The sequence below is a fragment of the Pygocentrus nattereri genome, chromosome 30, assembly GCF_015220715.1.
Source record: "Pygocentrus nattereri isolate fPygNat1 chromosome 30, fPygNat1.pri, whole genome shotgun sequence".
NCBI classification, from domain to species: domain Eukaryota; kingdom Metazoa; phylum Chordata; class Actinopteri; order Characiformes; family Serrasalmidae; genus Pygocentrus; species Pygocentrus nattereri.
In genome coordinates, this window is record NC_051240.1 from 7,859,430 (window position 1) to 7,885,809 (window position 26,380).

The window sequence follows — 26,380 nt, forward strand, 5'->3', positions numbered from 1 at the left end:
TGCTGATTGATATGATTCTCAGGTCTCAGTTGTTGCATTTTCCAAACAACAACAACAAAACATGCCTTTAATAATACACGTATTGTGTCCCAGGGGGCAGAGCTACCCAGAATTCTTGGTAGTTAATACTTTAGGTTGTGCTATATGTTTGATCGGTGGTGCACCCACCATGTCTGATAGGGTTAAGCCCATACATGTCAAAACAAGGTCAAAAACAAGCACAAAACATCTCTGTAATAATGCTCATTTCTGCTAATAGTATGCTAGCACTAAGCTCTAACCTATATTAAATATAGATCTGAAGCTTGTAAAAGACATGCCACATGTCTTATTAGAGCTTGCATTCAACATTAAGACATATTAAGACAAAAATGAGTTTTACAGTGAGTCTTTCAGTAAAGGGTGCTGCTGTTTTCCATTCCTAACAACTACCTGTAATCTGCTTAGGCTTCAACTCGTATTTACAGCCAGTTACATCTCTAGACTTGCAGGAGGCCTAGACTGACATTTTGTTGTCAAGGTTCGTCCCACCACTGAGTGTGTTTTACTCGTGCTCAATAATGCGATCACAATCGATCCCTGCAGTTTTCTGATTATTCAAATCATCATGTAAACGGGATTTCTTAGATTGGAGTATGGTCTAGAAATGAAGAAACCTGATAAAGAGAGCTGGATTTTAGCTTAGCAGTCTGATTTCTCAGTGCATGTCTACTCTTACTCTGATTTCTTTCAGATTGTTCAGTCTGCACATTTGCCACGAGACGCAACTAAACAATTTTGGAGTGTCATTGAACCCAAATGCATGCTTGATGAAATGAAAGATTTAAATGTTCTTTGTCTTCCAAATGATGTATGTTCATTGTTTCAGGTAAAGTGGCGCAATGTTTTAAAAATAAAAAAGCTGTATGAAGTTTTGAGTTTTACGTTACGTTATCTTCACGTTTTCTCCTGTGAGTTTATTGGCTGCTTCCAAAGCAGAAATCTGATTACTGTCTGGCTTATGTAGACCTGGAGTTTCCCCATTATCTGACGACTCAAGTGCATGCAAATGCATTGATTGGATTCCTGACAAAATCTGATTTTCTGCAGTTATTGGATTATTAAGTGCGTGTAAACACACTGTCGCAGTTCACTGTATTCTAGTTAATCTATCGTATGAGGCATTTAGTTCAACTTCTGAAATCCTAACCAATGAGGGAGCTTGTTTGGCTGTATCTTAACAATAAAAATAAGAGTAGTACTACAGTACTTGCAGGGATTGAATACAAGAAGCATAATGATTTATGAAATAAATATGAGCTAGTTCAGTGATGTATATAGGCTTTTCCTGAAGGCCTAGACGGCCCTGAGGCTTCCACATTGCATTTGACTTATTTTTAATCATATTAACTTTAATATTTATTTCTGTATTTCTGTGCAGTAATATGAGACTCATACCGTAGTTATCGCCCGTTAGGAGCAGTGAGTTGTTCATGGAGGATGACATGTGCTAAGCTGTCTGTTCACTAATTAAATGTGTTTTGATTGGTTAACAACATGAACATTTGCTGTAATTGAAAGCACTGAACTGTGTACACAATCATTTAATTGTGTGAGATTTACTAGGGCTGCACAAAAGATACTGATTTTATCCTCTACAGTTAATCAAGCCACAATTATCATTTGTTTAATTGCACCAGTCGTTAAACGGGATGCTGACAAATAATCATAACCGATATTGAGCAATTCCAAATACTTGGGCTGAGTGCCTTGACACCCATTTTATATTTTATATTGTGTGGTTTTGCATACCATAAACAGTAAACACAAACATAAATCATATATACATTACAGTGTTCCACCCTTTCTTTTTTAATCTCAGAAGTAAACAAGCTGTTTTTCTTACTGAACCTTTAAAACTGATGTAAATAAGCTCTGTTCTTTAGGGACTAAAGATGCTATAGGCTGAATATACATTAGTGTTTTGATTTTTGTGACGTCACAGAAACAGTCAATTCAAAATAGCGAGTGGAAGTACAGGAGGAGTGTTTCTCATAAAGTGGCCAGTGAGTGGAAGTAGGAGAGAGGTGTTTCTAATAAAGTGGCCAGTGAGTGGAAGTAGGAGAGAGGTGTTTCTAATAAAGTGGCCAGTGAGTGGAAGTAGGAGAGAGGTGTTTCTAATAAAGTGACCAGTGAGTGGAAGTAGGAGAGAGGTGTTTCTAATAAAGTGACCAGTGAGTGGAAGTAGGAGAGAGGTGTTTCTAATAAAGTGGCCAGTGAGTGGAAGTAGGAGAGAGGTGTTTCTAATAAAGTGACCAGTGAGTGGAAGTAGGAGAGAGGTGTTTCTAATAAAGTGACCAGTGAGTGGAAGTAGGAGAGAGGTGTTTCTAATAAAGTGGCCAGTGAGTGGAAGTAGGAGAGAGGTGTTTCTAATAAAGTGACCAGTGAGTGGAAGTAGGAGAGAGGTGTTTCTAATAAAGTGGCCAGTGAGTGGAAGTAGGAGAGAGGTGTTTCTAATAAAGTGACCAGTGAGTGGAAGTAGGAGAGAGGTGTTTCTAATAAAGTGACCAGTGAGTGGAAGTAGGAGAGAGGTGTTTCTAATAAAGTGACCAGTGAGTGGAAGTAAAAATCTAGTGACTGCACTGGCCCTGTTGACCTGCATGTTTGGAGACTATAATGCACCAAAATGCACCGGGCTCGGTGACCCAGAGAGAGACGTGCAAAACATATCCTGATGGGACCAAATAACAATGACCCAGAATCTCTCTCTCTCTCTCTCTCTCTCTCTCTCTCTCTCTCTCTCTCTCTCTCTCTCTCTCTCTCTCTCTCTCTCTCTCTCTCTCTCTGTCTGTCTGTCTGTCTGTCTGTCTGTCTGTCTGTCTGTCTCTCTTACAGTCACAGACTTTAGGTTGGTGTCCTATCACATCCACACACACTGTGCCCAGGAGGGCCACTAGCCCACAGCACTGCGTTTCAGTTCTTGCACACTTCACTCCACTGCAGCGGTGACCCGTGACTGTTAGTTAGGCCTTTAGTTCACAAAATAATGTCAAAACTCAGTCAAAAAGTAAGAAAAACAACCTCATATAAAAAGTGCTAATTCCTGCTAGCACCTCTTTATTATTAGCTCTGAGCTAACAGCAATTCACATGAACATTGCTTGACTGTTCTTGATGAAACACAAACATTTGACTTTTTTTGAATAACGTATATTTTATATTTTGCTGCTGTCAGAATTAAACCTCATATCTCCAAAATGGCAACTTTACAGGAGAAGTAATAAGCATACTTTAGTTTTGATGCGAGTCAGTGGATCCAAAATTTTCCTTAGTCATTTCTTTTGGTCCATTCATCGCGACATTTACACACAATATAACAGAAGAAAAATGAGAGGTGAGGTTTTCTTCCCACAACAGCTCTATGCACATTATTAGAGAAAGACAGACTGTTTACTGTATTACACCAAGCTTATTCCGGATTACCCACGTTGAAAGTGATGGTTGCAAAGCGCATGAAATTCTTTACATTTAAATTGTTTAGACTTTTCAAGCCTTTCTTGTAACTTTTGAATGTAAGACATTCAAACGGGATCTTCGAGTTGAATCAACTCATTACATTTTAATTTAGACTTCCAGTTTTACTTGAATGTTTGCTCAATGCAAGTAAAATCCACATCATTCTCATGGGCTCTTAGTGCCATGTATTAGCATACTGGGTGTGTCTTTTCACGTTGTTTACCTTACCATCTGTGTTGTCATTCTCCTCTGCCTACTTTATGTTGGGTTGCTTGTTTTATAAATGTTTATATTTATTTCAGTACTGATTGAAAATCAGTGATGCGGGAGCCGGGATACTGAGTTACCTGCTGAGTTTCTGTGGTGGCCAAATGCTACGGACATTACGTCTCTGCTCTGGACTGTCAGCATTTGGCAAGTTGGTCCAGAGTAATATCAAGTTAGATAAGACATTGTTATCAGTGTCCATTATTAAATTTCTGCAATACAATATGAATTTGTTACAGTGATAGCAGGGGTCGGCAACCCAAATATTAAGATGAGCCATTTTGTCTTGTAGCAGAAATCAAACTGCTTTGGGAGCCACAACATCTTATGTCCATTATAACATCTTGGCTGCAAATGTGTCTCAGAAGGTGCTAATGTGCTAGTATAGAATAAAGAATATAAACAAAAACATGAACTTACTTTGCTTTAAGCTTAAGCTCAACTGCAGCCACTTTTCTCGCATCTCCAGCAGGAAACTTTTCCTCAAAAGTAGAATAGTTTTAGATAAAGATTGGTGAATTAGCAGTTATATATTAATGCCAGTGTTTGTTAAAACTGTGTAGAACGATCAGCAGAGCTTTATTTTACTGCATAAGAGAATCATTTCATTTTTATCTGCCAATCTAAATCTGCTGTGGAGCAACAGGGCAGTAAAAGAGCCACATGCGCTGGAGCTGCGTGTTGTCGACCCCTGCATTGATAGTCTAGTTTAGCCTAGCAGTGAATTTAATTTAGAATTGCTTAATTTTATTGAGATAGTACAACTACTACATATGAGTCCAAAAGAATCAACAGAATGAACAGAGTTAGTACAGTTTACTACATTTTAAGTCTATACAACACGTTTTGTTCATATTCAGTTCAGAGTCAAATGACTCGAGTCACTTAAATTGAAAGGTTTAAGGCAAAGACCATTTGAGCTGACTGAACTCCTCAGTGCAGTATAATCTATCAGAGCTGTAATAGCTGTGTAGGATCTGCAGGGCTTCACTGAAGCTCCGGCTGCTCTGATCTGCTCATGTAGCTGTGCTTCTGAACAGAGAGCCATAAATGGACCTAACCAATCTAAAGAGTGCTGATCAGTTCCACACTCAGCAGGAGGTGGCCTAAATGAAATCAGTCATGTTCTGTACTCCGCCCTTCTGCTGTTGACTCTCAGCCTGCTGCTCCAGAGCCCAGCTGACCTCCACCCAGGACTCACTGTCTTTCAGGATTCCCACCACTAAGGGGCCAGATCCCAAACGGCTCACAGGTCTCAAACAGACGTTTGTTTGTGGATGAAGATAATCTGTACGTCTAATTCAGGGTCTGTTTTCCCCAATCAGAGACTATCCAGACTCTACCTGCAGCTTAATGAGGGGGCTGAGCCTTCAGCCTGAGGACAACACACTCTCAGCACCTCTCTCTCTCTCTTGGTCTCTCTCTCTTTCTCTCTCTCTTTCTATCTCTATCTGCTGTCCAGAGCTCAGCTGTGGTGGCTGGAATCAGACTAAACAAGACCTGTGTTATGGTCTTATTAGGATCTCAGTGGCACAGTGAGAGAGAGATACAGAAGGGGAATTTTCTCTAGTGTTTCTTTATAAACAGTACTGGATTGAATTGTTTTATATATACAGTATTGTTAAAAATATATTTTAAAAGCTGTCTATCTGGCCAGTCACTATTAATTTGGTCACTAATATTAGAATAAACACAAACAATTTCCAGTAGGTAGTAATTTTATGTCAGTGTGTTTGTTTAATAACTCCTTAAGGGTCCGCTCGTGAGCCCAAAGTTTTATTACACACTTCTATAACCGAGGAATAGCTCAGTCAGTTTGCACTGACTTAATAATGAGCCTTAGCATATAATAAACCTGGAATCTTAAGGATTTAACCATTTCCAAACCTCTCCTCAGGGCAGCCCAGCACTGTGTGTATGAATACACTGTTATTAAAAGCTCAGACTGTGTTATTTTCAGTAAAGTTATGAATGTGTAGGTTATTTAAATACAATTAAAAGAACCCAGGTTTGGTTCCTGGCTTCTCGCTGCACTCCAGCCATCACATGAGTTTGTTCAGCTCCTGATTTAATTTGATAAAGGACTGATTAGATGAGATATTTCAGAAATAGTGTTTTGTGGAAACTGTTAATACTGGACTTCATCCAGAAGAGCTTGGTTAAAAAGTCACACATATCCAGTCACGATGGCTTGTCTAATTTTTTAATACAGTTATTGTTTACTGCCCAGATAAATGGCTCTACGTATCATTTTCTCAGACATTTCCACACTGTTGTACATTTATTTAATATGCTTTACCCACTAGTTTATTTGCATAAAATTTGCAATTAAGAAAATTCAGTCTGAGCGTCATCTATTTCTTGACCTCCTGACTCTGCTGCATCTCACCGTCCATCAACAAAGTGGAGTGATTACTAAATGAATGGCCTGAATGCGGAGATGAAAACACTTCAGTATCTCTGCGTCCTGCAGAATTAGTGAGCTGCTCTTTACGTATCAGCACCGCTGCTGTCAGCCGTGTGTGTTGAGACGGGCCGAACAGCGTCTGTGGCCTTTCTGTGCCTGTTAGCTTCAGGAAGCTGCAGATTTGACAGAGCTTTTATAATGAGGAACATGATTCTGGCCTTTTGACTCACTGCTTACTGTGTGGTTTTTAGAGAGAAGCAGCCAAAACAGCAGAAGATGGAGGAAATCACTGTGTTCTGAATCCAAGCGTGATGTGCCATATCCTTATGCTGCGTTTACATGATGGGGTTAAAGGACAGCAATGTCCCTGACCATTTATGGGGTGATAGTGTCAACCCTTTTTTTGTCCTTGTGAACATGTGCTGGACTTCAGTTTCATGCAATCAGTTATTGTTATGACAGATGTTATATTGTTAGATGTTATGACTGTTAATGAGAGCACGCTTGCATGTTACATAAGCTGTAATAGCACAAGACCTTATGACATCTTCATGATCATGATGTATTGCTAACAGTAATAAGACAGCTCATGAGTTCATTTATTGTCATGGTTATGGTAGTGCTATCTAACAGGGTTCAAGTAAAGTGATACCGTGTGTATATCAGAGGTAGGAACACAAATGACTACACTACCCATAATGCAGTGCACTCAAACCCCAACATTATGCATGACCAGAGTACATCTGAAGAAATTGAGCTCCCATGAGTTGTTGTGACTCGAAGTCGTGGCCTTGAGGCATCCTTGATGTATAGGTTGGGTTTTGGAACTGAAAGCAGGACGAATATGTTATTTAGCCTCTAGTGTGTGTATAGCGTATGTTGTGTATATAGTCTCTGAGCTATATTACTATACCCTGTATTAAAATTCTGCCAGTTTACGCCCTTAATGCAAACATTCAGTCTCTGCATGCAATTCATTAGCCATGTAGGCCACACTACACACACACACACACACACACACACACACACACACACAATAATACTCACACACAGCTGTGATAAGTGCTAACACCAGTTCACACCCTGTTAATGCACATTCACACAAGCTCATAAACACTGCTCACATGTACCAGCGTGTGCACACTTGACATGTATATGTGCATATATGCTGCCTGTCATGTCAGAAATCTTGTATTTATGAGATAAGAACACAAAATAATATTATGTTAGTATAACTATTAGTATTAGTAATTATTATCATTGACTTAATAGTAGTAGTTGTAGTAGTAGTAGTAGTAGTAATAATTGTTAATTAATGATATTACTATTAGCAATACATTAGTAGTAGTTGTAGTAGTGGCAGTAGTAGTAGTAGTGGTAATAGTTGTAGTAGTAGTAGCAGTAGTAGTAGAAGTGTTAGTACTGGTAGTAGTAGTTTTGGTAGTAGTAGTGGCAGTAGTAGTAGTGGCAGTAGTGGTAGTAATAGTAGTAGTAGTAGTAGTAGTAGTGGCAGTAGTAGTAGTAGTAGTAGCGGCAGTAGTGGTAGTAATAGTAGAAGTTGTAGTAGTAGTATTAGTATTGGTAGCAGTGGCAGTAGTAGTTGTAGTAGTAGTAGCAGTAGTAGTAGAAGTGTTAGTACTGGTAGTAGTAGTTTTGGTTGTAGTAGTAGTAGTAGTGGCAGTAGTAGTAGTGGCAGTAGTAGTAGTGGCAGTAGTAGTAGTAGTAGTGGCAGTAGTAGTAGTAGTAGTAGTAGTAGTGGCAGTAGTAGTAGTAGTAGCGGCAGTAGTGGTAGTAATAGTAGAAGTTGTAGTAGTAGTAGTAGTAGTATTGGTGGTGGTGGTAGTAGTAGTAGTAGCACTAGTAGTAGTAGTAGTGGCAGTAGTAGTAGTAGTAGTAGTAGTAGCACTAGTAGTAGTAGTAGTGGCAGTAGTAGTGGCAGTAGTGGTAGTAGTAGTAGTAGTGGTAGTAGTAGTAGTAGTAGTAGCGGCAGTAGTGGTAGTAATAGTAGTAGTAGCGGCAGTAGTGGTAGTAATAGTAGAAGTTGTAGTAGTAGTAGTAGTAGTATTGGTAGTAGTGGCAGTAGTAGTAGTAGTAGTAGTAGTAGTAGTAGTAGTAGTAGTAGTAGTAGTAGTAGTAGCACTAGTAGTAGTAGTAGTAGCACTAGTAGTAGTAGTAGCACTAGTAGTAGTAGTAGTAGTGGCAGTAGTGGTAGTAGTAGTAGTAGTAGCGGCAGTAGTGGTAGTAGTAGTAGTAGTAGTAGTGGTAGTAATAGTAGTAGTAGTAGTAGTAGTAGTAGTAGTAGTAGTAGTAGTAGTAGTAGTAGTAGCACTAGTAGTAGTAGTAGTGGCAGTAGTAGTGGCAGTAGTGGTAGTAGTAGTAGTAGTGGTAGTAGTAGTGGCAGTAGTGGTAGTAGTAGTAGTAGTAGTAGTAGTAGTAGTAGCGGCAGTAGTGGTAGTAATAGTAGTAGTAGCGGCAGTAGTGGTAGTAATAGTAGAAGTTGTAGTAGTAGTAGTAGTAGTATTGGTAGTAGTGGCAGTAGTAGTAGTAGTAGTAGCACTAGTAGTAGTAGTAGTAGTAGTAGTAGTAGTAGTAGTAGTAGTAGTAGTAGTAGTAGTAGTAGTAGTAGCACTAGTAGTAGTAGTAGCACTAGTAGTAGTAGTAGTAGTAGTAGCACTAGTAGTAGTAGTAGCACTAGTAGTAGTAGTAGTAGTGGCAGTAGTGGTAGTAGTAGTAGTAGTAGCGGCAGTAGTGGTAGTAGTAGTAGTAGTAGTAGTAGCGGCAGTAGTGGTAGTAGTAGTAGTAGTAGCGGCAGTAGTGGTAGTAATAGTAGAAGTTGTAGTAGTAGTAGTAGTAGTATTGGTAGTAGTGGCAGTAGTAGTAGTATTGGTAGTAGTGGCAGTAGTAGTAGTAGTAGCACTAGTAGTAGTAGTGGCAGTAGTAGTGGCAGTAGTGGTAGTAGTAGTAGTAGCGGCAGTAGTGGTAGTAGTAGTAGTAGTAGCGGCAGTAGTGGTAGTAATAGTAGAAGTTGTAGTAGTAGTAGTAGTAGTATTGGTAGTAGTGGCAGTAGTAGTAGTAGTAGTAGTAGTAGTAGCACTAGTAGTAGTAGTAGCACTAGTAGTAGTACTAGTAGTAGTGGCAGTAGTAGTGGCAGTAGTGGTAGTAGTATTAGTAGCGGCAGTAGTGGTAGTAGTAGTAGTAGTAGTAGCGGCAGTAGTGGTAGTAATAGTAGTAGTAGCGGCAGTAGTGGTAGTAATAGTAGAAGTTGTAGTAGTAGTATTAGTATTGGTAGCAGTGGCAGTAGTAGTAGTAGTAGTAGTAGTAGTAGTAGTAGTAGTAGTAGTGGCAACTCAGTAGTAGAACACAACTTCAGCTTTAAATTTCTTGTCATTTGTTTCATACACGCATCCCTCCTTCATCCATCAGACACTGCTGGGATCTGTAAGACATTACCATCTGTGCCAGCAGGTCCATGGTGTGTTGGCCCATTTTAAAGGGAAAGTCCACTGGTTTCTCTAAATTTCTGCATAATTCAATTCTTGAGATGTAAGCAAACTCAGAGTGGTTTGATGCAAACTAGTGCATTTTAGAGTAACTTGCAACACTCTGCATGCACTCCTCCACATGAATGAATTTAAAAAGGATACATTTTAGCCCAAACCTTCCCAAAACTATCATCACACAGTGCATTCACAACCATTTCATGGATAACTTTCTATGAGGGAGCTTTTAGAGGCGGATGTCTGGTTCCAATCACCACCACTGTGAACAATTCTGACTATCTTTCTCCTTTTATGACACTATTATATTTTTACTGCATCATCCACTACTAAATCTACTCCAAATGACTCAGTCAAGCATGTAGAGAATTTATGTGGTGCTTTATTGATACTAAACAGGCCAAGGAGGCATTTGTATTGATCAGGCCGAGATCACTTTGCACCGTTTAGAGGATCAATACTGTTTTCCCTCTTCGCTGCTGGTGCTGTAGAGGGCCGAGTATAGAGCTCAATCTCGAATAGACCTTAATGAACCAGTGCCTATACCACATTCATATTCACCTCTAGCCAAAAGGGTTCCATCTGGTACCAAAAAGGTTCTATGGAAAGGTTCTATGACCGAGTTTCTTCAAAGAGTTATACAGAACATGTTTTCTTTCATAGACCCACTTAACTCTGCAAAGTACCATTTACAATTCTCTGGGTTGCCTTTGTAAAGGAATGCTGGTATCACAGTTATATAATTTATTTATATAATTATCAGAGGATATTTTCTTTAAAAAAACAGTCAGATCAGTATTTGAGGATGTATTTGTTCATCATCTCAGCAACACTTGGTTACTGCACTAAAGTATCTGCAATTTATTCATTTCCCTGCAGAAAGCAATGCTGTTTTTCTGTAATGCTCATTCAATTTCTAGGTTCCATTGAATCATTGAATATATATATATATATATATATATATATATATATATATAACCATAATCATACATATATATATATATATATATATATATATATATATATATATATATATATATATATATATATATATATATACATACACACACACACACACACACAAACACACACAAACACAAACACACACGTATATACATACTGTACATATGTGCCATGAAGGTTACATCTCTAACCAAAGAAAACCACACTGCATCTCTCTCTCTCTCTCTCTCTCTCTATCTCTCTCTCTCGCTCACCCTCCCTCTCGATGTCTACGTCTCTTTCTCTCTCTCACTCTCTGTCTCTCTCTCTCTCGGCCTTAGGGAGCAGGTGTCTGTGCTGTCTCACAGTTGTAATGTATGTGGGATAAATGATCTGCCACTGAGACTCCAGACTCGACATCCACTTTAACGATATATATGGTCATTTTCTCTATTGCTGCATTAAAAAGTTCAGTCTTATATATTTCACCCAGTTTGTTTGTACTTTTTTTCTTTTTTTTTTGAGGCTATCATCAGAAATCGTCTCTATACTTTTGTTCAGATGGGCCCAACACTGTCCAGTAGTCACTAATCAGCCTTACACAAGCAGTTTGCTTATTAGTAGACTGGCTGATTTGCTCGTTTGCTTTAGAGATGAGGTCATTTAACTGCACTACAAACAGCTGTGCTTAGCTGGTAAGTTGACTGCATTTTACCTTAAGATGACCAAATTTCTTGGTTTGCAGAACATATCAATAATATCAGCTCTCATAAAGAATGCTTGGCATATCTTTGAAGTGGTCAAGATTTTCTTTCTTTTTTTTGATCATTTGAACATTTGAATGGGCTTCTATTTGAAGTGTACAGAGTGCTTAGAGTGCAGTGCTTAGCCAGCGGCAAAGAGTGACAGTTCAGTATGTCATTACAGCAGCCTGAGAGAGAGAGAGAGAGAGAGAGAGAGAGAGAGAGAGAGAGAGAGAGAGAGAGAGAGAGAGAGAGAGAGAGAGAGAGAGGGAGGGAGGGAGAGAGAGAGAGAGATGCAGTGTGGTTTTCTTTGGTTAGCAGGGTTTTATTCACAGACCACATGTCAACCACAGACAGGGTCTACAGGTCTACACTGAGTGAAACTGTCTCTCTAGCACAGTGACCCACACTAAAGCCCATAATTCCACTATTATATACGTGTCACACAAGCAGAAACTTTAGCTGTGCACTAGACTGAACTAATATTAGCTACTATACTGTTTTAGCATTTAACATTAGCCACTACACTGTTTTATCATTTGTCCTTTGTTATTACAGTGTTTTAGCCCTCAATATGAGCTAAATATGAAACTTTTGTATTTTCAACATTAGCTACACTATTTTAGCCTCTGATGCGGACCTTTTTTGCGGTTGTGCCTGACGCAACAGTGTAAAAGCACGTTAACTCCACAGCTTAGAACTGCGCTCTCGCAGTCGCTCTGCTCTCTCTCTGCCATTCTCTGTCATGGGTCATTATCTTTTCTGGGTTTCTAGTTATCACGCTCATTAGGGCTGTGTGAAACAGCCAACATGCGGTATTTAGGATGTCTTGCTATATTTTGTGATTGCATTTTATGTGTGCATAATGCATGAATCCCTGGATTCGGGTACTCGGAGAAACTTATCTGGAGCAGTGCAGGTTGGTCAGGCTGCGATATCAGTGTAGTAAAAGGCCATACTGTGATATTGCCAATGAAATGATGTAAATAAATGAAAAGGAAGATTCCGGTCACTACGTAGTGCTGAGCTGAGCAAACACATGCACACAGCAGCACAGTTCCACAGTAACAGGAGGGTCAGTGTCAGTGCTGTTGTTCAGGAGGAGGTTCCTCTCCCAGCGGCTGGTATGTGTTCTGCTGGATTAGAGTGTGTGAGCCCATCTGCGGTGCAGTAAGTGTGAGGAAGCTGAGTCTTTCTATCTCTCACTTCCATTTACTTACAGCTGATTAACACTGTGACCTAAGTGTGACCTGACCTCTTTCAGTCATTCTGACCCTCATGGCCTCATCAGTGCAGCACTGTTCAGTGACTCAAGAGCACTGTGATACAACACACACACACACACACACACACACACACAAACGTATGGTATGGTACACAGGATATAACATTATGTGTATGTATAACTGTTTATTCTCAGTCTCCAGACTCCTGCTGAGCAGTATGAAATGTGCTTTAATTTATTATGAGTTTATTATTATTATAATTAATTTATTATATTAGTGCCCGCCCTGTGTTCCCTTGGCAACAGGCTGCCCTAACCGCACCTCCCCCCAGTCACCAAAATGGCTTGGAATAAAGTTACTACATTCACATACAGCACAGTGTAAAAGTCTTTGGCGACCTGAAGCTTTTATTACTGACTGATTGCTGATGTGCTTATTTGTATGCAGTTATTTGTTTAGGAAAACACTAACATTAGAATAAATGACAATAAACAGTCCGCTGTAATTTTGTCCTCCAGGAGGGCTGGTATTTACAGTTACTGTCCAATATCTAGTTTATTTAATCAGTCCTTCATGGATGGCTGGATGGCTTCATTGTATTTATGTTTATTGGTATTTATTCTAATGTTACATAGTGTTATTACTGCCAGTAGTACACTAACTGCCCAGATAAACAGTTTGAAACATTGGTCTTGGCTGTGTAAGACTTTGCCCAGTGCTGTGTATTAAAAGTTAAGAGTGTTTTTCCTCCTACAAGGTTGTCTAACGCAGAAATGCTGAAGTATCAGCCACTCTTTATGGATTTTTGGTCCAAAATCCATTGTTTTCAATGGAAGGGGATCGTCTTTGTTTTGACTGTCAATTTTAGAAGCATTTATGTTTTCACTTGAGAAATTTCCAAGCAGGCAGTCCTCCTCCTACATGAGCAGATGTTTTTGTGAATCTGTTCAGCAGGTTTGTGCAGGACACAGTCGAATGTTTGTTTATGTCTGATTGACCCTTGGAGGTCTAGAGTTAGTATATTCAGTGCATTACATTACAGAATTGCATAATGAATTACATAATGATTACAGTCCATTACATTTTCATTCTGCGTTGCCTGGTTTTCATTTATAACATACAATTTATGGATTAAAGTATAGAAAATATAAAAAACGGATTAAAAATATAAAATCTGCACTTTCAGCTCAATTGTTCTGGTTCAGTGAGCTATGAGTGAGAAATAATTCATTTAAAATGACCTGATCATGGCATGATAACAGGGCCATCGAAGGGTTAAAGTGAGAGTACATTTCAGAGAGAAAAGTCAGATCATCACTGTCAGAGTGAAAACTTGCATCTCTATTTTTGTTGTTTCTTATATCATTTGAAAACACACTTCTGCGCATTTTACGGCACAATTACGGTTTATTTGCTGATTTTAACATGGCATGAAAAATGCTTTCTTTTTCCAACATGTTAAATTAATCAAATAAACCTTAATGGTGTAAATATGTGCATTATGTGCTTAAATATGTGCACAAGTCTCTTGTCTGCAGAGGATGTGTTCACGTAAAAAAATCAGCAAAGCGTCAATGGATCAAGAGCACCAGGTATTTTTCATACGACTGTATGTACATGCAGTGTCCTCAGGAAAAGATGGGAAAATGCCGAGAGAGAAATGAAGTAAAGAAAGGATGTAGTCATGTTAGGAGCTTTCAGCCCTTCAGTGCAGCACTTAGGCCATGTGCTGAATATGGTTTGTTGTTGCTGTTTGTGTGGAGCTCATAATCACACTGCTGTGCTTCCAGCCTGCAGATGGAGGGAAAAGCCATTTTGCTCTTGTTGTTTATGGATAGCAGGATTCTACTGGGTTATAATCAGCACTGCATGCAGTCTCCACAGAAAAGCTCAGCGGAGCTGCAGAGAGCAAATGAAACATCACAGCAGCTCGAACAGCGCTGGAAATGCACCTCTTATTTATTCCTTATTACTGTAGCTGCCTGTGTAGCTCAGATTTAACAGAGCACAGCAGAACTGCACATCACATTTTTCGTTTGTGGAAGTGCCGTTTTTATTTAATTATGAAGTGCCGCTTTAATTTACTTCCCTTTTATTCCACATGCTGTTCATCAGCCAAGACATGTTGTATCTGAAGTTTTCTTCTTTAGTTTAGCGCTGGAGCTACAAGGCTAATGTAGCTAACAAGCAATGGAAGTGTTGTCATCTGTTAGCAGAGTGCTAATTAGAGATGTGCATTCTGACTAATAGTGACATTCATAAAAGTTCACAAACAAAAACAAAACAAAACAAAAAAATGACTGTTGGGCTTTAGGCTTAAGGGGAAACTCCACCAGTTTTTCAGAATTTGTGCATAATTAAGAGAGTAAGATGTAAACAAAGTAGTCCAGAGTGATTTGATGCAAAATGCTTTGTTCTACAGATACTTACAGAGTCAGTATTGTTCAGAGCGGTGGTGATAGGAACCAGGCGTCTGAAGAGTTTGATGCCTATAAAAGCTCCCTCACAGAAGGTCTACTAAAGTTCTTAGGTCAGGTTTTGACCTAAAACATCCATTTTTAGAAGTGTTGTGAGGCAAAATATTTCCTAAAGAAATGTATTTTTCCAGATTCGCCACTATTTTACCATGATCAACAATACATATCACTGTTGGATCAAAACCTTGTGTCTCCAAAATTATAACTTTACAGGAGAAGGTAAAAACTTACTCTACTGTTAATGTAAGTCAATGGAACCAGACATTTTCAAAGTAATTTTAGGTCATTTAATTTGGTCCATTCATCATGGCATTTACACACAATATATAGGACTATGGGTATTTTCAAATTATGTCAAAAACTGAAAAATGGAGATACAAGGTTTTGTTCAGACAGCAGCAATATAATAAAACTCAGAAGACATGTGTTCCCTGGTCATTTTTGATAGCATATAAAATGACATGGCAAGCCCTGGTTTCTATCACTACCACTGTGAATGTATCTGTGAAGTTGGCAAGTTTCTCTGCAATCATTCACAGCAAACTACTCCGAATGACTTTAACATCTCAATGACTGAATTATACAGAAGTTTTGAAAAAAATGTGAAATTCCCCTTTAACTTTTTAGGTGACAGCGCTGGTGTACAAAACACAGAGGAACATGTGTTTTTCAAAAAAACAGCTGAGGGAAATGTTGGATAAGTAACAGAGGCTGCCTCTTCAGATGAGCTGATGAGCTAACAGAGCTAACAAGCATCATGAGTTTCATATATGGAATTTTCACGCTTCATCACGTGAAAAATATGCAATCATATGTGTAAACTGGTAAACGTGGTTTTCCACACTTCACATGTTAGCTTAGCTAGCGACACAGTCTTCCTGTTTCTCCCTTCTCAGTCCCTAACAATGTAACAATTTAGCAACATGCTAATTATGACATGCATACAAATACGAGCAAATTGCATCATTTATTTTCTCTCTTGTGCCTGAACGAATACTCCAATATTGATTTCTGTATTTCTGTATTTAGATGTTTGCGCTTCGATCAGTAAGCCTAGTACTCAACTGGCTTTAAACATCTCTGGTCCTAAATCATGAATCCATTTTCTATGTTTACATCTATGGGTAGGGTGTCCTTATTTTAGTTGACATAGAGGGGTAGGGTGAAGTGCTAGGGCTGCACGGCCCTCCAAACAGGTTTTTCAGAGATGCACTCCAAACAGAGGGATATGGGAAAAAGAAACAAAACAGAAACGGCAAAATGACTGCGCAATTGACCAAAGAAACCCTAAAATTTGAGTATTTTCTCCATTAATAATTATGACAACCGCTGTATTGTCTCAGTTTAACTTCATTTCAGTGTATTATGATCCTTTCCTTCATAACAAGCATAAAAAAATCAAATGTTTTGGTAGCTAGCTGGCTAAATTTTAACTTTATCCTCCTCTGCTATCACTGCAGGCTGGCGAGGTGGCCTACAGAGCAGTGCTAGCAGCCTGTTAATGAAGCAATGTTCCTTTTTATTTGAGAGTTGTTCAATTTCGTAGGGAATATTTCAACCACTACCTCCTGGAACTCAGTGACCCTCGAAAACAAGGGAGAGGGGTAAAAGTAAGCAATGGGATTGGGCCAATATAGCATACAGTTTTCTACTTTTGTTGTTTATATATTTAGCCAATTTATACAAATAACAGGAAATGCATGTTTGAAGCAACTTCAGTCTGTTCAGCTTAAGAGCAATGTCTCTTTATGGAATAATCCGGTGCCTAGTGTTCTCAGATGGAGATTGGGCCTCGTTCTCTCGCCTTGGTGTTGGAATAGAGAACGAAGGCTTCCTGACAAGCTGCTGATTGAAGAGGAGAGATGTGAACTGTTATTTCTACAGTAACTGTCTGACAACTGCTGTGCTTATGTCAGAAGTGATGGAGCTTGGCACTAACAAAAGTCAGAACTTGTTCTCTATTCAATGCAAGTCAAACTCCAGGTTCCTCACTCCTGAATGGTACAGTAAGAACACGGCCGTCAAATATTGCAAATATTTCATTATATATTTTCATGGGACAGCACTACAGAAATGAAAATTGGATATAACAAAGTAGTCAGTGTACAGCTTGTATAGCAGTGTAGATTTATGCAGTTTCCAAAGGGTCTGCTTCAGAATGTCACAGTACATGTCGGAATTCATGTTTCCTTTAACAAACTGCAGCTCCCCATTGCCGGCAGCACTCATGCAGGACCAGACCATCATGCTACCACCACCATGCTTGACTGTAGACAAGAGACAGTTGTCTTGGTACTCCTCACCAGGGCGCCACCACAGATGCTGGACACCATCTGAGCCAAACAAGTTTATTTTGGTCTCATCAGACCGCAGGACATGGTTCCAGTAATCCATAGTCTTTGACTGCTTGTCTTCAGCAAACTGTTTCTGGGCTTTCTTCTGCGTCAGCTACAGAAGAGGCTTCCTTCTGGAACGACGGCCATGCAGACCGAGTTGATGCATTGTGCAGCATATGGTCTGAGCGCTGACAGGCTGACCTGCCTCTTCTTCAATCTCTGCAGCAATGCTGGCACCACTCATGTGTCTATTCTTTGAAGCCAACCTCTGGATATAACAATGAACACGTAGGCTCAACTTCTTTGGTTGACCCTGGCGAGGCCTGTTCAGAGTGGAACCTGTAGGGGAAAATCACTCTATGACCTTGGCCACCGTTCAGGGTGTTAGCAATCTTCTTATGACCTTTGCCATCTTTGTGGAGAGCAACAATTCTATTTCTCACCTTTAACAGCACACCAAATTTAACAGCACTCCTCCCCATTTACACCTGGAGCCTTGTAACTCTAACTAGTCAGGGACAACAGCACAACTGGGCACACTTTGGACATGTTCATTGTGAGGTGTACTGACTTGTGTTGCCAGCTATTTAGACATTAATGGCGGTGTGTTATTATTTTCAGGAAAAGTATTGGTGTGTTTTTTGCTGTAAGAACTCAGTTTTGGTTCCTCTCAGTTCTCTGCAGAACAGCTCCAGACACTGTATATAACATTATACTGTGTAAACACTCAAACAAAACCTGTTATTTATGCAGTGCATTTGTTTTTATTTAAACAAATATGCGTATGTAAATTTTGTGCACTCTGCATTTTCTTGTGTGCATTTTGAATTAATGTTTATTTGTTGTTTATGTTTGTGCTTTTACAAACAAATAAATGCTAACTGCTCAGAAAAGTAGATTTATGTGTGGGAGATGTTTCTATTAACATGGCCAGTGAGTGGAAGTCGAAGGGGGTTGTTTCTTTTTCTTTTTTTTTTTTTTAACCTTTATTTTACCAGGTAAAATGTTTGAGAACCAGTTCTCATTTACAAACATGACCTGGCCGAACGGCCCCAATAAAAATAGGTCCACGGCACATAAAAACAGATACATACAAAAGCAAGTATACATACCAAAAGTAAAACATAACAAAACAAACAAAAAAAATACAGATTTACATAAAACAAACCAAAAATATGAAAAAAACAGGAGTAAGGATAGAGAAAAATGAGTATGTATGAGTATGTGCATTATTTTTATCCATGATTATTAACAAGAGCAACAGTCTACTATTGTATGTTTAATTGTATGCTTGAAAGTGGTAAGAGGTATTAAAATTGCAAGTCTAAGGGTGGTTTGTAAAGTATTCCAATCATTTGCTGCTGAAAAACGAAAGGAATTGCAGCCAAAGGTACTGCAGGTTTTGGGAATGGTGAGCTTGATGTATTCACTTGACCTTGTGCGATATTTATTATTGGCTACGTGAAGAAGAGACGACAGATGTAGTGGTGTTATGGCCAAGATCGTCTTGTAGATGAAGTGAAACCAATGATGGAGCCGCCGAGTATGAAGTGAGGGCAAGCCCACCAGTTTATAGAGATCACAGTGATGAGTATTGAAAGGTGCATTAGTGGCAAAGCGGATGGCAGAATGATAAAGTGTGTCTAGTTTTCGAAGAACAGTGCATGATGCCATTTTATAGATGATGTCACCATAGTCCAAAATTGGAAGTATTGTCATTTTAACAAGAGTAAGCTTGGCTGCATAAGTAAAAGAGGCTTTATTATGAAAAAGAAAAGCTAATCTAGCTTTGATATTCTTCTGAAGGTAATTGATATGTGTGGAGAAAGACAGAGACGAGTCCAACCAGATGCCTAATATTTGTAAGATTGAACACATTCCAAAGTCATGCCATTAGCACAGCTGATCTTGGGGGGGTTAGCAGCATCTTTATTTCGACTAAAGATAATGCATTTGCTCTTATTAGTATTAAGGCGGAGATGAAGGTTGTGAAAGGACTGCTCTACTGAGGTGAGGCTCAATTGAAGTGTAGATGCTGCAGAATGAAGTGATGGGCCAACTGAATAAAGTATGGTGTCATCAGCGTATAGATGGATTTTAGAGTTACCAGCAACTTTGGCTACATCATTAATGTAGATGGAAAACAAAGTTGGTCCCAAGATGGAGCCCTGAGGCACACCTTTGGAGATGGTTAATGGTTCTGACACTGTTTTCTGTTTTCAGCTGCTGGACATGTTCAGATAAATAGCTGGCCAACCAATCACAGCAAGTAGTAGACAGACCAAAGCTGGTAAAGTTTCTAATAAACTGGCCAGTGAGTGGAAGTATAAGGGAGGTGTTTCTAATAAATCAGCCAGTGAGTGGAAGTAGAAGGGGGAGTATTTAATAAAGTGGCCACTGAGTGGAAGTAGAAGGGGGGGAGTTTCTAATAAAGTGGCGAGTAAGTGGAAGTAGAAAGGAGGTGTTTCTAATAATGTGGCCAGTGACTGGAAGTAGAAGGGGGAGTATCTAATAAAGTGGCCACTGAGTGGAAGTAGAAGGGGGAGTTTCTAATAAAGTGGCCAGTAAGTGGAAGTAGAAGGCAGGCGTTTTTAATAAAGTGACCAGTCAGTAGAAGTTAAAGAGTATTCAAGAAAGTTAAAATGGGCAGCGCGTGTATTTATACACAAGCTCATGTGAAATAAAAGGAACATGAACATATTCCTTACTTATTATTACTTACACCTGTAGCTGCTTTAACCACTTAAATGGCCAGTTTTTTTTTACACCTACGAATAGCTCAGCCAGTCTGTATTGGAGTCCCTGTAAGTACTGAATAATAGGACTTAATAAATATGTAATTAGCCTGGGATTTAAAGGGGTCAAAGCTTGGACCTCACCTTGGTGGCGTGCGGCCCATCTGCTGATTCACAGTCTGCATTAGCCCACAGTAGCAGATTTCCTGTTTTCCTCCTTGCCTTGCTGAACTATAACATAACTATTGAGTTAGAAACGCATTTATAATATATATAACGTATAGTAATGTAATTATAAGACGGGATATTAGATTTTTGGGTGGTGTGTTCTCAGTGCTGAGGGAAATGGTGTGTGTGTGTGCTTTAACAGATGAGCTGCCTGCAGCCTGTTTGTGCTCCATTGGGGCTTTTACTCTTATTTATGAGTCTGTTTTTCTCTTACAACTTCACTCTTCCTGCTCCCTTTCTGAATTATGTCGGTGAGAAACTGCTGAGTAATAGGTCTTGTATATGTGCACTGATTGATTTACCCTGATTTGGACATTAGTTTCAGAGCTACGGTCAGAGCGTCTGGGTAGAGCCTGTCATTCACAGAGCACAAAAAGGGCTAAATCATTAAAAAAATTAGTGGCGTGTCCCTGAATCCAGGGATCTGCTCAGGACATTTTGAGCATTAAAGCCATCCTTCACTGATTTCATTTGATTATAATTTTTTGGAAATGACTCAATGCATCATCAAATCTCATATTATACTTTTAGAATTCAGAATAATATTTAGAAACGCACTGAACACACAAATGTGTTTATCAAAAAATGGCTGCATTTTTATTGTTATAGTCCATCATAGGTGTTACTAAGTGGCCAGTGAGTGGAAGTCGAAGGGAGGTGTTTCTAATAAAGTGGCTAGGGAGTGGACATATAAGGGAGGTGTTTCTAATAAAGTGGCCAGGGAGTGGAAGTAGAATTGGGGTGTTTCTAATAAAGTGGCCACTGAGTGGAAGTAAAAGGGGGGAGTATCTAATAAAGTGGCCACTGAGTGGAAGTAAAAGGGGGGAGTATCTAATAAAGTGGCCACTGAGTGGAAGTAGAAGGGGGGAGTATCTAATAAAGTGGCCACTGAGTGGAAGTAGAAGGGGGGAGTATCTAATAAAGTGGCCACTGAGTGGAAGTAGAAGGGGGGAGTATCTAATAAAGTGGCCACTGAGTGGAAGTAGAAGGGGGGAGTATCTAATAAAGTGGCCACTGAGTGGAAGTAGAAGGGGGGAGTATCTAATAAAGTGGCCACTGAGTGGAAGTAGAAGGGGGGAGTATCTAATAAAGTGGCCACTGAGTGGAAGTAGAAGGGGGGAGTATCTAATAAAGTGGCCACTGAGTGGAAGTAGAAGGGGGGAGTATCTAATAAAGTGGCCACTGAGTGGAAGTAGAAGGGGGGAGTATCTAATAAAGTGGCCACTGAGTGGAAGTAGAAGGGGGGAGTATCTAATAAAGTGGCCACTGAGTGGAAGTAGAAGGGGGGAGTATCTAATAAAGTGGCCACTGAGTGGAAGTAGAAGGGGGGAGTATCTAATAAAGTGGCCACTGAGTGGAAGTAGAAGGGGGGAGTATCTAATAAAGTGGCCACTGAGTGGAAGTAGAAGGGGGGAGTATCTAATAAAGTGGCCACTGAGTGGAAGTAGAAGGGGGGAGTATCTAATAAAGTGGCCACTGAGTGGAAGTAGAAGGGGGGAGTATCTAATAAAGTGGCCACTGAGTGGAAGTAGAAGGGGGGAGTATCTAATAAAGTGGCCACTGAGTGGAAGTAGAAGGGGGGAGTATCTAATAAAGTGGCCACTGAGTGGAAGTAGAAGGGGGGTGTTTCTAATAAAGTGGCCACTGAGTGGAAGTAGAAGGGGGGTGTTTCTAATAAAGTGGCCAGTGAGTGGAAGTAGAAGGGGGAGTATCTAATAAAGTGGCCACTGAGTGGAAGTAGAAGGGGGGGTGTTTTTAATAAAGTGGCCAGTGAGTGGAAGTAGGGTGGAGGTGCTTCTAATAAAGTGGCCAGTAAGAGGAAGTAGGGTGGAGGTATTTTCTAATAAAATGGACAGTGAGTGGAAGCAGAAGGAAGGTGTTTCCAATAAAGTGACCAATGAGTAACTTATCTTCAGGAGCTTTTAAAAAACTGCAGCGGCATTTGAGGTGGATACATTAGGACTGGCTGTTTGAAATGTTTTGTTTCTCTTGCGATGTTTGTTGGCTGACAAATATGCTATTTACCTTTGTGGTGATTGGAGCAGATTAATATGGAGGATTACAGGTGGATGTGTGAGATTAATAGTGAGGAGTAAATGAAGCTGTAATTGTGCCCCGTGGTGCTCATTTTGAACAACCCGTTTCATCACACAGACCCGCTGATTTGCTCTCTGACTAATAAACTGGGCTGATGTAGTGCTGCAGAATGCAGTAACCCATACTGTCCTCACACTCGCTCTGATATACACTACCAATCATGAGTTTGGACTGTCTAAAGTAATATAAAGCCAATTTGGCTGAAGATAAATGTGTACGATGATTATATGAAACCAGAACTCTAAACCTTCAGATGTTTTAAATCAGAAGTAGAAATATAAAAAAAAAAAAAAAAAAAAAAAAAAAAAAACAGAAGTTAAATTGACAAGTGATCCCAATCTTTTGAACAGTAGCAGTATACTTAACTTATACTTAGCAGTTTAATATGGTTCTTCAAGGGTTTTTTCATACAGAAAATGGTTCTATATAGAACCATGAACACTCAAAGAACCCTTTGCAAGATTAAATGGTTTGTTGCATCATGAAAGCGCTCTTCAGATTGATGGAGAATGTGCTGTAGATGGTTCTATATAGAACCTTTTTGAAAATGGCTCTTCTGGTTTTACAATCTTGACACCATAAAAATATAAGAACCATTTTTGGTGCTATATAGAATCCTTTTCAAAAAGGTTCTATATAGAACCATCTACAGCACCTTCTCCATTTTTGAGGGAGGATATAGTCCTCCGTCTGCTCCTCCTTCTGCCGTGCTGCGGCTGTGCATGTTGTGATTTGCACTATGATAGCGCGGTGGCCCTTTCTGAAAGCAGAGCTGCACTGCATCTTTAAGCAATCTCTGGTCAAACTGCAACTTGTAGGACTAAATTGCATGACAGTATTTCAAAGTGTCCACAGTAACATTACCAATATTTATCACTGTATGCCGAATTATGGGATACATGTCTAACCATCACAGACTTGCTTCATACAGCATGGAGTTGTTCAGTGATCTCTGATAGGCTTGTTTATGGGGCTTCTGACACTGTATGACACACTGTTATCTATTAATGTGGACAAAAATATACACAGCATAGCATAAAACTGTTGTAACAGCCACGTTGCTGCCTGAATTTTGTTTGTACTTTATGTCTGTTTTCAAAGATAAAGCTTTTTGATTGACTGCGTTTGAGCTCAGGGGGCGAAACTGTGTCTTTAAACAAGGTTTGAGATTCTAACTATAACACTCTCCCCTCACTCTCTCCCCTCTCTCTTTTTCAGTGTGCTGTTTTGTGGTCCATAAGCGCTGCCATGAGTTTGTCACATTCTGCTGCCCTGGAGCAGATAAAGGACCGGACACAGATGTGAGTAAACATACATTCAATTACATACTGACAAGTGAAAACATCCTCATCATTGGCCATATGTCTCATATTGCCCTGATCTTTATTCAGTCTCACTGACTCACCTCATACACTCACTGTCCATTTTATCAGCTCCACTGACCATATAGGAGCACTTTGTAGTTCTACAGTTACAGACTGTAGTCCATCCGTTTCTCTGCATACTTTGTTACCCTGTTCTTCAATGGTCAGCACCCCCACAGGACCATCACGGAGCAGGTATTATTCGGGTACTGGATCATTATCAGCAGTGCAGTGACACTGATGTGGTGGTGGTGTGTTAGAGTGTGCTGTAGTGGTGTGAGTGGATGTCAGTGCTGCTGGAGTCATTAAACACCTCAGTGTCACTGCTGGACTGAGAATAGTCCACCAACTAAAAATATCCAGCCTACAGTGTCCCATGGGCAGCATCCTGTGACCACTGGTGAAGGACTAGAGGATGACCAACACAAACTGTGCAGCAGCTGATGAGCTGTCGTCTCTGACTTGCCAGTACAGTAAAACACTTCTACTAAAAATGCACTACATATTTGTAGACACCTGCTCTTGTTAATTGCTGTGAGGATTTGATTGTGTTCAGCCACAAGAGCATTAGTCAATTCAGGCACTGATGTTGTATGGTCAGTTCTGGACATTCCAGCTCATCCCAAAAGTACTGGATGGAACTTCATCACTCCAAAGAATGCAGTTTCACTGCTCCTCAGTCCAGTGCTGGAGGGCTTTATACCCCTAAACTCCTGCTTGCCACTGGGCATGGTGATCTTAGGCTTGTGTTTGGCTGCTCTAGAGTGCCCCATTGTATTGGTCAGTGCTTTTCTATGGGGATTGTACAAGCTGTTTGTGCACAGTTGAACAGGAGTGGGTGCAGCTTAAAGTAGCCGAATACACTCTTGAAAAGGACTATTGCGGTTGGCTAATGTAAAATACACTGACTAGACTTACAGTATTCTTTAATCCATACTGTAATGCTTCAACCTGTCAAGATATCAGTGCACATGCAGAGTTATTTCCTTCATCAGTTAGCCATAAGGCTTTGGGATTTTAGCTGGAGCTTTCTCCGACTGTGGCTAACAGATGGTATTCCTTCTGGAGATGCCTGGGGGGTGGGGTTAAGTACCCTGCTCTGCAGCTCAGGACCAGTATGTTGTCAGCTGGAATCAAACTCTCTGACCTTACAATTCATTTGTGGACCTCTCTGACCTCTGGCCCTGTGCAGCAACTGTAAATCACGCAATCATCTGCCTCAGTATCCTCCTCACTCCTGGAATATAAGCACATGTACACTAAAAAAGATCATGACTGAATAACATTACTGTGCAGGAGTCAGAGACCCTACCCTTCATTTATTTCATTTCCAGTCAAAGCAACCAAAGATTTCTGAGGAGATTAGTTAGAACATAATCCACTTGCCAACATGAAAAAAAACTGGTGCTTCCAAAACTGGAATTCAAAAGTGATTAAAAGCTGCAAAAAAAAATGAGACTCCTAACAACCATATGGAAGACCTGATTGACACCGACACTGTCCCCATCAGATAAACAGCACTTAAAGCTTCCACAGATGTTTCTGTCCATCCTTCCACTGTGAGAAGACAACTCAGTGCTATAAGTCTGAAAGGATGTGTAGCTGATCAAGAAGAACCTCACAGAGAAAAGGAGACACATTAAACAAAGAAGCTGAACAGTGGACTGACCACCCAAGAGTCCAGACCTCAACATCACTGAATGTGTTTGGGATTACTTGAATTGTGAGAGGCACAAAATCCAGCCAACTTCTAAGACTGAACTTTACTGAACTGTGTCTGCAGATTTCTTGCAGATTCTGAAAGTGAGTCTCCTGAAAAGAGTGGAGGCTGTAATAAAAGTAAATGAACAGACACACCAAATACGGAAAAATCTGATATTACGTTTATGGAGACAGTCAATACACACTACATGAGTATTTTTTTCTGCCATATTTTCTGATGCTGAAAAATGAGTATCTTATACTTAATGGCCATTTTGCCTGGAAATGAAATAAATGAAGTCAGATTTTTTTAGTGTACTGTATATGTATACTGTAATTTCACAGAAACTCTTATTAAAATCATCATCTTGATTTGTTGCACAGCTCAGCTAAACCCATTTAATATCAAGAGCTGTAACTACAACTCTTCTGCACTGCACCCCTGACACGCGCAAAGGTTCCCTTGGCCAAAAGTCTGTCAGCTGTATAGTGAAGTAGACTGGGCTTTTGGTGATTCAGCAGAGCTTGTCAGGTCTTGTGGCCTAAATAAAAACACCACAAAAAACGACCACACAGCATCAGATTCCTTGTGATGAAGGAGCAGGAGGACACCACACACACACACACACACACACACACACACACACACACACACACACACACACACACACACAACCAGAAATAAATGCAGTATCTCATTACAGCAGATGTTTGGAGATGATGATGATGATGATGATGATGAAAAAGCTACTGCTGTGTTATTGTCTGCCTCTGTCATCTCCATTACAGTTCCTCATTATAACAGCAGTGAACAGGCGAAAGAAAAATCGCTACAACTTCCCATTTACTCTACTTAGTGCTGATAA

General features: G+C 39.9%; 1 protein-coding gene across 1 annotated transcript in view; it reads left to right on the forward strand.

Annotated features, from left to right (window-relative positions):
- prkcaa (protein kinase C, alpha, a) overlaps nt 1–26,380 on the forward strand; it is a 230,038-nt gene that overhangs the window by 63,746 nt on the left and 139,912 nt on the right. Inside the window, exon 3 of the mRNA XM_017692988.2 lies at nt 23,668–23,750. Coding sequence (XP_017548477.1) covers nt 23,668–23,750 — 83 coding nt within the window. The remainder of the gene's footprint in view (nt 1–23,667; nt 23,751–26,380) is intronic.